General features: G+C 46.4%; 1 protein-coding gene across 1 annotated transcript in view; it reads right to left on the bottom strand.

Moving 5' to 3' along the window:
- The window catches only part of DAP (death associated protein), a 53,186-nt gene continuing 35,383 nt past the window's right edge, over window positions 1–17,803 (bottom strand). Inside the window, exons 3-4 of the mRNA XM_064160794.1 lie at window positions 7,957–7,999; window positions 1–3,216 (exon numbers count right to left, since the gene is read on the bottom strand). Of these exons, the coding sequence (XP_064016864.1) occupies window positions 3,100–3,216; window positions 7,957–7,999 (160 nt within the window). The 3' untranslated portion in view covers window positions 1–3,099. The remainder of the gene's footprint in view (window positions 3,217–7,956; window positions 8,000–17,803) is intronic.

The following is a 17,803-nucleotide window of genomic DNA, read 5'->3' as shown; positions in this document are numbered from 1 at the left end:
TAGAACTTCATGCTTTATTGTTGCATTATTGCCACATTGACAATCACAGAAAAATCTATTTTTCAATCATTTAAGGTAACACCTGAATATCTCCTGTGCTTGTATGCAACATGCTTTAAAAGTATCAATAGTCAGCATGAGGAAACCATGTTAGCTTTGGTAACCAAGTTAATGCTTTGGTAAGGACACCTACATACAAGCATGGATACCTCCCACCAATATAAAACACAGAGACATTTTCTGACCATCTAGCAATTTCTGGACTCTAGAAGCCACTAAAGCTATGTGGAGAGTCATATTCCCTTGTCCAAACTTACATATCCATCTATGTAACTAAAAAGAGAATTCAGGTATGATCTCTATGTGCTGTGTACATTGCATTAACAACCAGGAGCAGTAATTCAGAAACACCTGTGGTCCTAACTTCAACAGAGATGCATGAGAATGGAAATGTTGGGTTGCTTTCAGAAGCATTTCTACAAGCTGTTACTAGATGCATAGTAAATGTACCCACCCCCACCTAACTGTGTGCTTCTACAACGAGGTACTGCAGTTCTCCACTGCAGTCAATGGAGTTGAGAGTGATCCAGCTCCTCCTGAAAGACATGCCTGGTCAAAGATGCTATAGCTAAACTTCACTGACTACATAGCCATTGAGTCTAGACACTACTTTAAATGTAGGCACAGGGCAGGAGAGCTGGATCCTGTCTACCTCACTTGCAAGCCAGCAGCTGCCAGTGCCAAGCAACTGCAATTACCTGACAGCTACTGGCTGCACAATCAATGAGCTGTCACTTTTTTCTGTCCTGATTCCTGCCAGTGAATTACCCTGTGCAGATATTCCACAGGGCTCAACAATACCACCTTTACGAATGAGTTACTCACCTGTCAATCGCTTCTACACTCACCAGTGGCTATGAACAAGGTCCTGGATGTACCAACACCAGGATCTGACAGCATACCTTCAAAGTTGTGCATATTCTAATACAGAATAACTCTTACAAACAACACTTGTTCCTTAAGGCAAGAATGGTTGGGTAATTAACCTAAGAGCTGCTTATACAGATTGTACCTCCCTTCTTCAGTGTAGAATAGATAGATCCATGCATATGCTTTGCAAAAGATTGTTTTCATTTCATGCCCATGAAAAGGTGGAAATAGCAGGACCCTCTCATTCACATGAAGTGAGCTGTTATTCTACTTGTGAAACGAGCCACATTTCATGTGATTTCCCCCCCCCCCCCCCTGTTGTTTTAAGTCAGCTACTCTGAGAATAATTATTTCATCTGCAGAAATTAATGTGATGTTTTTAAAGCCCTCCTCACTGCTTTTCTGTACTATCTGAACAGAATGAAGCCACAACTGACCCCAAACTTTAACTTGCCAGGGGAGTGTTTGCAGTGCCAGCTCTAGCACCCACTTTTTTGGACATTAGTCTTGAGTTTTACAAACCTAGAGGATACTAAATGCTGCACTGTATTCATAGTTAAAAACAGAGGCATACTTTTAAATGGTAGGTAGATTGGTTAAGAAAAATATTGTCCAGGGTTTCACAGAGATGAGTTGCAGAAGAATCATAGACTCAACCAGGTTGGAAGAGACCTCCAAGATCATCCAGTCCAACCTAGCACCCAGCCCTATTCAGTCAATCAGACCATGGCACTAAGTGCCTCATCCAAGCTTTGCATGAAAAACAGAGCCAGGTGATTTTGAACTGTGTGATCAAAAGATTTAATTCTGGCCAAAACTAATCTGATTGCTCTATTTGAAAGGTAACTTTTGTATTCCCTTGCATCACCTACTGTCCTTATTTGTAATAAAATGACTAGGGGAAAATGTGTTATGTCACAAAGACAAACACACTAATTAAAGCTATCTCTTCATTTCAAACAGTGTTTATAAATACCTGAGGGCTGGCCAGAAGTGGGGGCACAGGCTCTGCTCACTGCTCCCTGAGATAGGACAAGGAGCAACGGGTGCAAATTGCAGCAAAAGAGGTTCTGCCTCAACACAAGGGGGAACTTCTTGACGGCAAGGGTCCCAGAGCACTGGCACAGGCTGCCCAGAGAGGTTGTGGAGTCTCCTTCTCTGGAGTCTTCCAAGGCCTGTCTGGATGTGTTCCTCTGTGATCTGTGTTAGATTGTGTGGTCCTGCTGTGGCAGAGGGGTTGGACTCAATGATCTTCTTGGGTCCCTTCCAACCCCTAACATCCTGTGAGCCTGAGATCTTAAACTGTAAATTAAAAGAAAACAACCAAACAAAAGAAACCCCAAACCATATTTTTGGCCTGTTTATTTTAAGTTCAGTTCTGGAGGGTCCTGATCTCCATCAGCTTGTCACTGGAACCATGAAATTATCACCACATAAAAATACAGTCCCTAGTGAGATCCATGAGATCAAAAACTACTTGCCTACAGCAGCATTGTTCTGATACTCCAATTTGTTTTCTTTCTCCATACCCACAGACCTTCAAATGGGTAGAACCACAGCAAGACTCTGTGAGTGCAAAGGGCTGCAAAGAAGAATCAGCTACATTTCCACCCACTTGAGAATGTTTTGGGGCATTGTTTCACCTCATTAGTTGACATAAGAGGGCACAATCACTAAGGTTTAACACTGCAGGATACTGAAGACTGAAAGGGTTCTCTATAATGGAGACAAGCACAGATTTCTGTCTCAAAACACACAACAAACTCCCTCCAGATAACAAAGGTACCGGTGCAAAAAGGCTGCTCTTCCTTACCAGCTTAACATAAAAGCAACATTAACTATCTGCTATTGCAATGCCACAAGTAAAAGTACAAGTTTTAAGCTCATAAATCATATAATTGATACTAAAGTTTTATCTTGGAAAGAAGAAAATCTCATTAAACCCCCCCCCCCCTGATCAGGAAACACTTAAGAGAGAATATTTCATCTGGGATAGCAACTGAACAATGTCTTCATTCTTATTAACCTTTGAGAATTAAAGGGAAGGAAATCACATACTATTTTAGAGATCAGTTTTACTGATTTGACAGTGTGAACCCTAAAGGCCTTTCATCTTCTCTTGAAAACGTAGTCACTGGTGGCAGTTTGGCTGAGACTTTGCTGGGGAGCTCACTTGCGAGGTTGGTGGATGTGCTGTTTGACATGTGGGTGAGGAAGCTTTTCCACGGAAGGATGTGGTTTCTGGTGAGCCACCTGAGCTGCAGCTGGAGGGAAGTCCTTGTCACCCTGTTCAGAGAATACACCAGGACAATGTTAAGAACTCTTGGATGGGTACTTCCCAGTTCAGTGGTTGTAAGCTTGCAAAGATGTGGAAAACAGATGGAAAGCAGTGTGGCATGTTACTCTGAAGTTCCCCTGTACACATCTAATCTGGCCATTCTTTTAGCCACCTTCCAACATTTCTTACCCCAGTTTCACCCCTTCCAACTAGACATACTTTGAGAACCAGCTGTGTATGGTCAGATGCTCTTCACAAAGCAAACAGAGAGTGGAGACTATTTCATGAGTAAGTTACACAGTATGGCCAGCAGGAGCAGGGAGGTCATTCTGCCCCTGTACTCTGCACTGCTTAGACCACACCTTGAGTGCTGTGTTCAGTTCTGGGCCCCCCAGTTTAGGAGGGACATTGAGATGCTTGAGTGTGTCCAGAGAAGGGCAACGAGGCTGGGGAGAGGCCTTGAGCACAGCCCTACGAGGAGAGGCTGAGGGAGCTGGGATTGGTTAGCCTGGAGAAGAGGAGGCTCAGGGCAGACCTTATTGCTGTCTACAACTACCTGAGGGGAGGTTGTGGCCAGGAGGAGGTTGCTCTCTTCTCTCAGGTGGCCAGCACCAGAACAAGAGGACACAGCCTCAGGCTATGCCAGGGGAGATTTAGGCTGGAGGTGAGGAGAAAGTTCTTCCCTGAGAGAGTCATTGGACACTGGAATGGGCTGCCCGGGGAGGTGGTGGAGTCGCCGTCCCTGGAGCTGTTCAAGGCAGGACTGGACGTGGCACTTGGTGCCATGGTCTAGCCTTGAGCTCTGTGGTAAAGGGTTGGACTTGATGATCTATGAGGTCTCTTCCAACCTTGGTGATACTGTGATACTCAAGATTTTTATCCAGTCTGGTCTTGAAAACATGTAAGTACTGAATAACCTCTGCACACAACCTGCTCTCCTGCCTAAATGTCCTCACAGTGGAGAAGGGGTTTATTAATGTCTACTCAAGCCCTTCCGTTTCAGTTTGCATCTGTTGTCTCTTGTGTGCCTGCCACTCACCACTCCAAACAGCATGGATCCATCTTCTTGATAACTTCATGACAGATGTGGGAAGGCTGCTGTAGCCATCTCTTGTCCATGCTAAACAAACCCTGTTTCCTTGGCCTCTCCTCCTATGGCATGTGCTCCAGCCCTCTGACCACCTTGGTGACCCTCAAGCAAACTTACCCTGGTTTATTAACACCTTTCATACACTGGGGTGCTGAAAACTCGATGAACTATTCCATATGTGGTCTAAAGTGTGCTGGACAGAGTGGGACAATCCCTTCCTTTGATCTACCAGCTACTTTCCTGTTCATGCATAGAATCATAGAATAGAATCAACCAGGTTGGAAGAGACCTCCAAGATCATCCAGTCCAACCTATCACCCTGCCCTATCCAATCAACCAGACCATGGCACTAAGTGCCTCATCCAGTCTTTTCTTGAAGACCCCAGGGACGGTGTCTCCACCACCTCCCTGGGCAGCCCATTCCAATGATGCTGTTTCCTTTCTTGCTGTCTTCCATGTGGTTAGCTTGTGTCCTGCCTGCCGTTCTTCCAGCCTGTCCAGGTGCCTTCGAGTAGCCCTGCCATCAAAGTTATTAACTGCTCTGTGGCTGTTTGACCTGGATTTCTAGCTCAGATATAGGGGGGATGTGGGAAGGCAACGCGAAGAAGAGCTGTGGGAACGAAGTGAAGAAGGATAATAACAGGCAGATGCTGCCCTTGGTTCCCACCAGCTGCTGGCTACCTTATCTCAATAGGGATAGATAACAGACACCTCGTTAATGAGGGAAACAAGGCGTGGTTTATGCTGATGGAGTGGGTTGTCCTTGACTAATTATGCTGATGTGTGGGCGTGTGCCTTGTGGCCCTGAGGGGATATATTGAGAGCAAATGACCAACAAAGGTCTCTGGCATAATTCACAGTCCATGTGGCATTGCCTTTGATCACACTGATCTGTGAGGGCCTTGACCACGTTTCCCACAGGCAAGCAAGCAGCTAATTCTGCATCAGGGAGAGGTGAACATTCTAGGGCCAGGCCATATAATGGCAACAATGGCTAAGTTAATATCATTTCATTGGAGCACCAAGAGCTTTATGTCTGGAAGCACAGCTTGGACCTTCCCCTTGCTGCTTCTGCCGCTTCAGCTGTGCTTGCTGCTATCTTCCCCCACTGCTGTTTTGGCTGCTGCTGCTTTTGCTGCTTTGCCGCCGCTTGATCCCTTCCCCATCTTTGCTGAGGTTATTATATTTCTCTAGTAGTTTATTTCCACCTTACACTGTTATATTTAAACTGTAAGAAATACAATCTCATTTTTCCCTGACTTGCCAAACAAATCTGTGCTGTGGTGAGTTTATTCTACCAGGGGAAGGATCCAGCCTAACCCAGGACATGTTCTTTTCAATTCAGTGTCATTTGCAAACCTGATGAGCAGCCTTCTGCCTAATAAAGACATTAAACAGGACAGGTGACAGTATACAAACCTCTGCTTGACACTGATGAGAACTTTTACATACCAGGAAACTAGAAAATATAATTGAAGAATTACTCTGAGTTTAAGCAAGCAATGTTAGGGCTTTGCTTATTACACAGAGGAGAAATTCTGACACATTTGTGAGCTACAAGGTCTGAGAAAATGACAGAACCATTTTGCTTTCCACAGATGAATAAATAAACCTTTAGCTGACAGCTTACTGAGGATAAGTATAGCACCTTGGCTGTCGTGGAGGCAGGGAATTAATGTGGCTGAGTCAAGAAATATATATATAAAAAAAAGAATTGTTTTATTTTCCTGTCCCAAAACTATATGCAAAATTAACTTAGTTTATTAGCAGATTCAGTTTGATTGGGAATATCTTCCCCCAAAAAAGGACTAGATGCAAAATTAATTTAGTTTATTAGCAGATTCAGTTTGATTGGGAATATCTTCCCAAAAAAAAAGGACTATATACTGAATTGATTTAGTTTATTAGCAGATTCAGTTTGACTGGGAATATCTTCCCCCAAAAAAGGACTAGATACTATATTAATTTAGTTTATTAGCAGATTCAGTTTGATTTGGAATATTTTCCCCCAAAAAAGGACTAGATACAACATTAATTTAGTTTATTAGCAGATTCAGTTTGATTGGGAATATCTTCCCAAAAAAAAAGGACTATATACTGAATTAATTTAGTTTATTAGCAGATTCAGTTTGACTGGGAATATCTTCCCCCAAAAAAGGACTAGATACTACATTAATTTAGTTTATTAGCAGATTCAGTTTGATTTGGAATATTTTCCCCCAAAAAAGGACTAGATACAACATTAATTTAGTTTATTAGCAGATTCAGTTTGATTGGGAATATCTTCCCAAAAAAAAAGGACTATATACTGAATTGATTTAGTTTATTAGCAGATTCAGTTTGATTGGGAATATTTTCCCCCAAAAAAGGACTAGATACAACATTAATTTAGTTTATTAGCAGATTCAGTTTGCTTGGGAATATCTTCCCAAGCAAAAAGGATATTCTAGATAAATGTAGATATTTAGGAAGGCAGGAAATGGAAAAGGCTAAGCTATATGCACAGCTTTACCTCACTATCAATCAGGCTGAGCAGAAGATGAAGGGAACAGCTTATTCACAGAGGTGAGATAGGCATTTGGCAATGATCCCTTACTGGATTCCTCTGCAGGAGCAGCCTTCTGACGCTGCAGGCAATGTCCAATAAGAGAGATCCACACAGCATAGAATCATAGAATCAACCAGGTTGGAAGAGACCTCCAAGATCCAGTCCAACCTATCACCCAGCCCTATCCAGTCAACCAGACCATGGCACTAAGTGCCTCATCCAGTCTTTTCTTGAAGACCTCCAGGGACAGTGCCTCCACCACCTCCCTGGGCAGCCCATTCCAATGCCAATCACTCTCTCTGCCAACAACTTCCTCCTAACATCCAGCCTAGACCTACCCCGGCACAACTTGAGACTGTGTCCCCTTGTTCTGTTGCTGCTTGCCTGGGAGAAAAGACCACCCCCCACCTGGCTACAATGTGCTTTCAGGTAGTTGTAGACAGTAATAAGATCATCCCTGAGCCTCCTCTTCTCCAGGCTGCACACCCCCAGCTCCCTCAGCCTCTCCTCATAGGATTTGTGCTCCAGGCCCCTCACCAGCTTTGTTGCCCTTCTCTGGACATGTTCCAGCACCTCAACATCCTTCTTGAATTGAGGAGCCCAGAACTGGACACAGCACTCAAGGTGTGGCCTGAGCAGTGCTGAGTACAGGGGAACAATAACCTCCCTTGTCCTGCTGGCCACACTGCTCCTGATGCAGGCCAGGATGCCATTGGCTCTCTTGGCCACCTGGGCACACTGCTGCCTCATCTTCAGCTTACTATCTATCAGTACCGCTAGGTCCCTTTCCTCCTGGCTGCTCTCAGCCACTCAGTCCCCAGCCTGTAGTGCTGCTTGGGGTTGTTGTGGCCAAAGTGCAGAACCCTGCACTTGGCCTTGTTCAATCTCATCCCATTGGCCTCTGCCCACCCATCCAGCCTGTGCAGGTCCCTCTGCAGGACTCTCCTACCTTCCAACAGCTCCACACCTGCTCCTAGCTTGGTGTCATCTGCAAACTTACTGATGCTGGACTCAATCCCCTTGTCCAGGTCATCAATAAAGATATTGAACAAGACTGGGCCCAGCACATCAACTTATCTATGACTGAAAGAAATGTACTGATAATCTTACCCGAGCAACGACTCCAGAGATGAACACTGCTGGTTTAGGTGGGCTGGAAAAAAAGAAGAGAGGGATTAATTGCACAAACTATTTAGAAGGTAAAAAATGAAACAAGAAAGTGGCATTTTTGGCAATTAATGGCTGTTTCAAACAGACAGGACGAATTGTGGCAGCAGTAAAATGCTACTCCAACACCACTCTGTGCCTTCCTTCAGCTTTCTTTGCATTGTTGTCATCCTTAGTCTTTGTTTGCATCGTTGTCTTTATCCTTACATTTTGTACACACACTGTCAACATGTTGTGGAGGGCCTGTAGGCCCAAAAGCAGGCTTATTTATGCCTGGAAATGTCTCTGCCTGCACCAGGGGTAAACAAGAACAAAGGGAGACCTGACTGTGTAAGTCCCCACACGCCCAGCTCGTGCCTGCCTGCTGCTGGCCCCAGGTGATTCCCATATTTGGAGTCCAGGCCTGTGGGTTCGACCTATTATGGTAAGGTTTGGCTGACTGCCAACCTGATTGGTCATTCGAGTGGCCAATGAGGCCATTAAGTCTTGGCCCACGTTTGATAAACAGGGGTGCACAGGCTCGTGCGCAGCCTGCCCCACATCACTTGGGGCTCTGCCACGTGCTTGCTTGCCTGCCTGTGTACTAGTGTAATAGCTCCAAGTGCAGAGTGCTGCACTTTGGCCACAACAACCCCATGCAGAGATACAGGCTGGGGTCAGAGTGGCTGAGAGCAGCCAGACAGAGAGGGATCTGGGGGTGCTGATTGATACCCACCTGAACATGAGCCAGCAGTGTGCCCAGGTGGCCAAGAGAGCCAGTGGCATCCTGGCCTGCATCAGGAATGGTGTGGCCAGCAGGAGCAGGGAGGTCATTCTGCCCCTGTACTCTGCACTGCTTAGACCACACCTTGAGTATTGTGTTCAGTTCTGGGCCCCCCAGTTTAGGAGGGACATTGAGATGCTTGAGCGTGTCCAGAGAAGGGCGACGAGGCTGGGGAGAGGCCTTGAGCACAGCCCTACGAGGAGAGGCTGAGGGAGCTGGGATTGGTTAGCCTGGAGAAGAGGAGGCTCAGGGGAGACCTTATTGCTGTCTACAACTACCTGAGGGGAGGTTGTGGCCAGGAGGAGGTTGCTCTCTTCTCTCAGGTGGCCAGCACCAGAATGAGAGGACACAGCCTCAGGCTGCACCAGGGGAGATTTAGGCTGGAGGTGAGGAGAAAGTTCTTCCCTGAGAGAGTCATTGGACACTGGAATGGGCTGCCCGGGGAGGTGGTGGAGTCGCCGTCCCTGGAGCTGTTCAAGGCAGGATTGGACGTGGCACTTGGTGCCATGGTCTGGCCTTGAGCTCTGTGGTAAAGGGTTGGACTTGATGATCTGTGAGGTCTCTTCCAACCCTGATGATACTGTGATACTGTGATACTTCCTTGCAGCTTTATGCCTGCCTTTGCATGAGTGCCTGGGGTGCACATTGCAACGGGCTGCTGGGAGCAGAGCCACTTGTCTGCATTAGATCGGCCTGAGGAGCCAGTGTTAGACCCATGCTCAGACTGCACAGAATCCTGCCTCTGCACCTGAGATCCTGCCTGTGTGCCCCTGCAGAGAGCAGCTAGCAGGATCCAGCAGCATAAAGTCAGGCTGCCATTTCCCCTGATGCCGGAGGATTCCAGCCTGTGGTGGCTTGGCTGTTCCCTGCCCCCCCACACTTTAGAAAGAACCCCAGCTAACTCAGCTGGGCTCTGGGAATACAAATGAAGCTATTTACTTACAGCTAGCACAATATACAAGCAGCTATTTACAGTATATACAGAAATATACAAAAATATACAAGGTAAAAACAATACAGAAGCACAACTCCGCTCCCAGAAACCTGAGTGCCCAGGAGGGGCTCTCAACCACCCCTACACCTTCCCCCTGCCCCTCTCAACCTTACCCCAAATCCTAGGAAGAAAAAGAGGTTCAGCCAAGAGGTTAAGGAGCAAGGTTAGTGGCAGTGAGGTTAGGGAGATGTAGCTCAGTCTGAAGCCAAAAGCAGAGAGAGAAGATGGTGAAAAAGTGTTATCTAATGTTTACTTTCTTGTTCCCATACCTCTCAGCGAGACTGTGAGGGAAGGAGACACAACCATTGTTTTCCTTTCACAGCCAATTATCTGCTTTCTCTCACCAAAACATTCTACCCTTCTTCAAACTAGCACACAGCCTCAAAGTCCACAGGCAGAGACCCTGAGGAATTGGACATTAGGCACAGTGATGCAGCCCCGGAGGGTGATTGATAAGAATTGTGAGTAGATGCCTCTGTAATTTCTATTACCTCTGCCATAAAGCAGAGAGCAGCTTTCAGCTCAGCAAATAGTGTGAGACCCCAGGCAGGGGGGAAAATTCTCTCTCTGTTAATAGTTTGAATGTTTGCTAGTTATTAATAAGTTTCTGTAGATAGATATTCCCATAATGTCTTCATAATCATGTAAAGAACAATTTAATACTAAAGTTCAGTGGTTGGGGGTGGAGAGAGTTGAAAATATTGGAGCTTAATGAATATGTTTTTATAAATGTTCTCTCACATTAATTAATTTCTCCCCTACACCAAATAGGGGTAGGTACTGGGAATCCTCCTCCACGACACAGCAGTACTTCAGACTCAGTCTGTTTGTATTGCAACAATGAAAAGTGTAGTTGGACTAAACTTACTGCTGTGCTGGAGAATAAAACTCAGGTTTATAGCTGACAATCAAATGGATTGGGACTCAGAGCCTCAGACAAAAAAAAACCAGCTAGTGCTTTCAAGCAGGGATTCTCAAGCAGATACTTCTCTACTCTGTTACAAAGAAGGAGAATCATATCTGCAATAAAACAGTTGTTAAAAAAACATTAAGCAAAGCCTGCCCTGCTTTTTCACTTGCAGACCTCTGTCTCTGCCAGCATAAACTGACTCTCCCCAGGTAGAATTTGACATTGAAGCTTCATTAATGTGAGCCATCAGTATCCCTGGGCCACTAAGCTACTGATTGCCTCTACATGGAAGCTGAACTGCAGCCACATCTGACAGTTCACCCCTGTTGCCACCCAGTATTGACAGTGTCTAAATCACAACTTCAGTAGTCCTCTGGGCAAAGAGAACCATACTATACACCTGCACGGAGTCTGAAGAAGGACCAAGATGAGGAGCTCCTGAGAATCCCCACATTAGAAGTGGTCCTTATTTAAGTAACATAAGGCCTTGCAAAGGATGTAGTGCATGGAGGTAGAGTTGTGCCTCTGTCATGGTAGGTTTAAACAGGCCAAACATGTCCTGGCTTGCCCAGACGTGTTTTTCTGTTCTTCCTCCTTCTGAATCATAGAATCAACCAGGTTGGAAGAGACCTCCAAGCTCAGCCAGTCCAACCTAGCACCCAGCCCTATCCAGTCGTCTAGATCATGGCACCAAATGCCTCATCCAGGCTTTTCTTGAACACCTCCAGGGACAGTGACCCCACCACCTCCCTGGGCAGCCCATTCCAATGGCAAATCACTTTCTCTGTGAAGAACTTCCTCCTAACATCCAGATATGGAAGCAACTGTGGAAAAGAGGACAAAGAACCCGGAGCCACTGAGTCTAAGGGCTCTGCCTTGCTCAGACTTCTTTTGTTCCTGTGGTAAACAAGGTACACATGCTTAGCTTGTGTCTGCCTCATGCAAGGCCAATGTTCTTCCTGAATTTGGGAAATGCAAGCCTATGGCTTCACCTAATGTGGTCAAGCTTGGATAACTGCCATTCTGATTTGCCCATTGATAAAAAGAGATGAGCAGGTAACACAATGTGCTCTGCTGTTGTATTCGTGCTTGCCTGCTGTTGCCTGCCACTCTTACTCTCTGCTTCTGGCAGTGGTATGCCTCACTGCCTTAACTGTCTTCTGCAGCATCACGCTATGCTAAGCCATAAGCCACAAAATAACAAATCTGATTCTTTCTTTGCCTTGCAACTCCACTGCCTCAAGTTTAACAGGAACAGGCTCCAAATGCCTCCATGTTATTGGCCTGCATAGCCAGTGTGACACCTGTGCTGCCACTGCACATTGCAAGACATCCTGCCTACACCTGAAAGTCTCCCACCAAGATGGGAAGCCCTGGAGATGCACAGATCATCCAGAGAAATCAGGACCAGGTCAGAGATAGTTTGTCTCGTTTCCCCAGCACCCTGTGAAGCCTGGGAAGAATCAGATGCCTCAGCAGCTGACAAGACAGTAGCAGAATTCCCTTAAAGCATTTGGGTACTGTCTGAATCTGTAGCTAGCCCCACGAGTCAGGAGATAATTTTTGTAAGTCAATACTTATCACAGAATCATAGAAAGGTTTAGGTTGGAAGGGACCTCAGGGATTATCCATTTCCAACTCCCTGCCATAGGCAGGGACACCTCCCACTATAACAGGTCATTCAAGGCCTCATCCAACCTGCCCTTGAGCACATCCAGAGGGGGAGCTGTAATAACCTCCCTGGGCAACCTCTGCCAGTGTCTCACCAACCTCACTGTAAAGAGCCCTTTCCTAACATCTAGTTTAAATCTCCCCTTTTCCAGTTTAAACCAGTTACTCCTTGTCCTATCATTACAAGACCTTGTAAATAGTTCCTCTACAGACTTCCTGTAGGTCCCCTTCAGATAGCATCATAGCATCATAGAATCAACCAGGCTGGAGAAGATCTCCATGATCATCCAGTCCAACCTAGCACCCAGCCCTGTCCAGTCAACCAGACCATGGCACTGAGTGCCTCAGCCAGGCTTTGCTTCAATACTTCCAGGGATGGTGACTCCACCACCTCCCTGAGCAGCCCATTCCAATGCCAATCACTCTCTCTGACAACAACTTCCTAACAACATCCAGCCTAGACCTCCCACAGCACAACCTGAGACTGTGTCCCCTTGTTCTGTTGCTAGTTGTCTGGCAGAAGAGGCCAACCCCACCTGGCTACAGCCTCCCTTCAGGTAGTTGTAGACAGCAATGAGGTCAGCCCTGAGCCTCCTCTTCTGCAGGCTGCACACCCCCAGCTCCCTCAGCCTCTCCTCATAGGGTTTGTGTTCCAGGCCTTTCACCAGCTTAATTTTATCCTAGTTGTACTCAGCCAGTTGGTATGTTACAGTCTGAATGGTGAGTAACAAACTCAAAGGAATAACTCTGAGAAAACACAAGTATGGTGCAGTGGCTCAAGGTACCATTCACAGACTAACACCAGGGCATTTTAAAGGAAATAAACAGCAAAGGGGGGGAAAAAAGCACAGCCAATTATGGTCCAACTACACATCTGGCTTTAAGCATGCTCAGTTATTTGACATTGCTATTACCAACAACACTGGAATCTTAGAAATTCAGATCACATGGGTTTTTTTCTTATATTCTTACCATGACCTTTTAGTGTTTACTGCTCCTGAATGATGCATGAAATTCACATCAGCAGGTTCCTCAAAAAGCCTGCATTTGTTGAACTTACTCTGGCTTCTCTGACCAGCACCACACCATTATCTGTTACATTTCGTGCTTCTTGCTTTAAATGCCAACTGGAATGATCCATGGGTTTGGACAATAATGACACAAAGAAATCTGGGGCACAGTGATTGTTTCAAACAAGCTTTTCCTGGTGCAAACTGCAAAAAGAATCCTCTCAGAAGCCCTAGCCTCCTGATCAAAATGTCAAGCTATTAATATTCAAAGGCCTCAAGCTTGCAGAAGCTAAAGTTCCCTGCACACGCAACAGAGCTGGATAGAGTTAGAACATCTGAAGCATTTCCATACCTATTTATGTGCTCTTTTGTCTAAAAAATAGGCTGAAGATCCTGCAAAGATCATTTTCATGTTCAGTTAATATTAAATTCAGGCTGAGTTTTGTGTCTCAGGTAGTACTGGAGAAGGGAAGGCTCTGAGGTGACATTAATGTGACCTTTCAGTATCTTAAAAGGGCTTAGAAGAAAGCTGGGGAGGGACTTTTTAGGGTGTCAGTTAGAGATAGGACTAGGGGGAATGGAACAAAGCTAGAAATGGGTAGACTCAGAATGGATGTTAGGAAGAAGTTCTTCACCATGAGGGTGGTGAGAGCCTGGAATGGGATGCCCAGGGAGGTGGTGGAAGCCTCATCCCTGGAGGTGTTTAATGCCAGGCTGGATGAAGCTCTGGACAGCCTGATCTAGGGTAGGGTGTCCCTGTCCATGGCAGGGAGGTTGAAATTAGATGATATTGTGCTCCCTTCCAACCCTGACTGATTCTATGATTCTACAATTCTACTGCAGGAGTAGCTAGCATATCTTTACAAAGAAGACAAAAACCAACATTACCATTTTCCTGGTAAAACTGTATCAGCATTCATCTTAGAATCATAGAATCAACCAGATTGGAAGAGACCTCCAACATCATCCAGTCCAATCTAGCACCCAGCCCTGTCCAATCAACCAGACCATGGCACTAAGTGCCTCATCCAGGCTTTTCTTGAACACCTCCAGGGACGGTGCCTCCACCACCTCCCTGGGCAGCCCATTCCAATGCCAATCACTCTCTCTGACAACAACTTCCTCCTAACATCCAGCCTATACCAACCCGGCACAACTTGAGACTGTGTCCCCTTGTTCTATTGCTGGTTGAACTCTATCATGAAACAACATATTTAGCCTTGTCTGCATGCAGCTGGTTCTGTGACTGTCTTTGGTTGCACTGCTTTATGCAATGAGATGGCCAATGGGATGAGATTGAACAAGGCCAAGTGCAGGGTTCTGCACTTTGGCCACAACAACCCCAAGCAGCACTACAGGCTGGGGACAGAGTGGCTGAGAGCAGCCAGGCAGAGAGGGACCTGGGGGTACTGATAGGTAGTAGCTGAAGATGAGGCAGCAGTGTGCCCAGCTGGGCAGGAGAGCCAATGGCATCCTGGCCTGCATCAGGAACAGTGTGGCCAGTAGGACAAGGGAGGTTATTCTTCCCCTGTACTCAGCACTGGTCAGGCCACACCTTGAGTACTCTATTCCAGCCTGGTTGATTCTATGATTCCATGATTCTATATACAGTAATATACAAGTCAAAAACCATACAGAAAGACAATACCCCTTCCAGCAGTCAGGGTGCCCAGGAGGGGCTTCCAAACAGCCTTCCACCTTCTTTCCAACCCTTTTCCTTATCCCAGAGTCTGTCTTACATGCAAAATGAGTTGGAAGAATCGGCAAGGAGAGCTAGAAGCAAAATCATAGAATCATGGAATCAACCAGGTTGGAAGAGACCTCCAAGATCATCCAGTCCAACCTAGCACCCAGCCCTATCCAGTCAACCAGACCATGGCACTAAGTGCCTCATCCAATCTCCTCTGGAACACCTCCAGGGACAGCGACTCCACCACCTCCCTTGGGTTATGTGCAGGGTCAGGCAGAAGCAGTTAATACGGCAGAAGCCAGGGAGAGACTCACACTGCCTTATCTATGTGTTTTGGGTTTTATATATCTCAGCAAAGCTATGAGTGGAACTGACATCACCATTGTTTCCTTTTCACAGCCCATAACCTAATTCCTCTCATTAAAATATTCCAATTAGCCTCAAATCAGCACAGCCTTTTTCATCAAGTCACCGATTCTCATTTTAATTTCAGTCTTAATGAGAGAAATCTTCTTTGCAATAAATTCAGTCTCTTCTGCCAGACTCTCTCAGATCATTGGCTTTTGAGGGCCCAGATTAGCCACCGGGACCAAAAGTCCCTAATTGCAGTCTGGGATTCAAGTGTTGCAACATGACTCATTGTCTTTCCCAAGAACATGCTGTGTTCAGTTTTAGGCTCCCCAGTTTAAGAGGGACAGGGATCTGCTGGAGAGGGTCCAGCAGAGGGCTAGGAGGATAATTAGAGGACAGGAGGGCATGGCTGATGAGGAGAGGCTGAGGGACCTGGGGCTGCTTAGTCTGGAGAAGAGAAGACTGAGAGAGGATTTAACAAATGTTTGTAAGTATCTGAGGGCTACCAGGAGCAGGGGGACAGGCTCTGCTCACTGCTCCCTGGGATAGGACAAGGAGCAATGGGTGTAAGTTGCAGCACAGGAGGTTCTGCCTCAACACAAGGGGGAACCTCTTTACTGTGAGGGTCCCAGAGCACTGGCACAGGCTGCCCAGAGAGGTTGTGGAGTCTCCTTCTCTGGAGCCTTTCAAGGCCTGTCTGGATGTGTTCCTCTGTAATCTGTGCTAGTATTGTCCTGCTCTGGCAGGGGGGGTTGGACTTGATGATCTCCTTGGGTCCCTTTCCAACCCCTAACATCCTGTGAGCCTCTGAACATACTGAACTAGAAAGAAGCAATGGAGAATACACACCAGGAGTGCTCATTGCTATTCTCATAAACCACTTCCAAGTGCTTTAAAATCTGATGGCATTTCATGCAAAGCACAACCTACATTTCCAGGGGTTTGTAAGCTGTGCTTTGGGGATATACTTAATCTGATGAAAATAGGTCTGACAGATGTTGTTTTGAAGATGCAGCCTTGCTTTGTCTAGGCATCAGTAAACAAGAAAGACAAAAAAATACTACTTTCTGAGCAAACCTGGATTTAGTTTATACATACATGTGCTTTACTGCTATCTAATGCACACACTCATTTGAAGCTAAACATAGCCACAGACAGTATTGTGCAAGGCATAACAGCATTTTTGCCAAGACTGATAAGTATGGCAGTACTTTCAGAGCAAATCCTTAGTTTATCATAATGTATGGGAAAAGAGAACATAGCTGATTGTGGCCTTGCAGTATCTGAAGGAGGCCTAGAAAGAGCTGGGGAGGGACTCCTTAGGCTACCAGTTCTGGGCCCCTCAATCCAAGAAGGATGTTGAGGTGCTGGAACATGTCCAGAGAAGGGTAACAAAGCTGGTGAGGGGCCTGGAGCACAAAACCTATGAGGAGAGGTTGAGGGAGCTGGGCCTGTTTAGCCTGGAGGAGGCTCAGGAGTGATCTCATTGCTGTCTACAACTACCTGAAGGGGCATTGTAGCCAGGTGGGGGGTGGCCTCTTCTCCCAGGCAACCAGCAACAGAACAAGGGGACACAGTCTCAAGTTGTGCTGGGGTAGGTCTAGGCTGGATGTTAGGAGGAAGTTCTTCCCAGAGAGAGTGATTGGCATTGGAATGGGCTGCCCAGGGAGGTGGTGGAGGCACCGTCCCTGGGGGTCTTCAAGCAAAGCCTGGATGAGGCACTTAGTGCCATGGTCTGGTTGATTGGATAGGGCTGGGTGCTAGGTTGGACTGGATGATCTTGGAGGTCTCTTCCAACCTGGCTGATTCTATGATTCTGTGATTCTATCAGGGAGTGAGAGGACTGGGGGAGAATGGAGCAAAGCTGGAGGTGGGGAGATTCAGAGTGGAGGTGAGGAGGAAGTTGTTGAGCATGAGAGTGGTGAGAGGCTGGAATGGGTTGCCCAGGGAGGTGGTTGAGGCCCCAGGGCTGGAGGTGTTTACAGCCAGGCTGGATGAGGCTGTGGCCAGCCTGATCCAGGGTAGGATGCCCCTGGGCATGGCAGGGGGGTTGGAACTGGATGATCCTTGAGGTCCCTTCCAACCCTGACTGATTCCGTAATTATATTATCTGCTAAGATCTGAGTATTCAAAGAACTAATCCTGAATTTAAATGTGTGATGCTGCTAAGAACTGCACCTGTTTAACAGCCAACTCTCTAATGCATTCATTCATCTTGATTGTAATAAAATAAGGACTGCATTTCTATTATGACCTAAGTCTTATCTTAAATAACATCATTATCTGACATTGCAACTATCATAGAATCAGCCAGGTTGGAAGAGACCTCCAAGATGAGCCAGACCAACCTAGCACCCAGCCCTGGCCAATCAACTACACCATGGACCTAAGTGCCTCATTC

This window comes from Pogoniulus pusillus, chromosome 21 (assembly GCF_015220805.1).
Source record: "Pogoniulus pusillus isolate bPogPus1 chromosome 21, bPogPus1.pri, whole genome shotgun sequence".
NCBI lineage: Eukaryota > Metazoa > Chordata > Aves > Piciformes > Lybiidae > Pogoniulus > Pogoniulus pusillus.
This window is presented reverse-complemented; position numbering and strand designations above follow the sequence as displayed.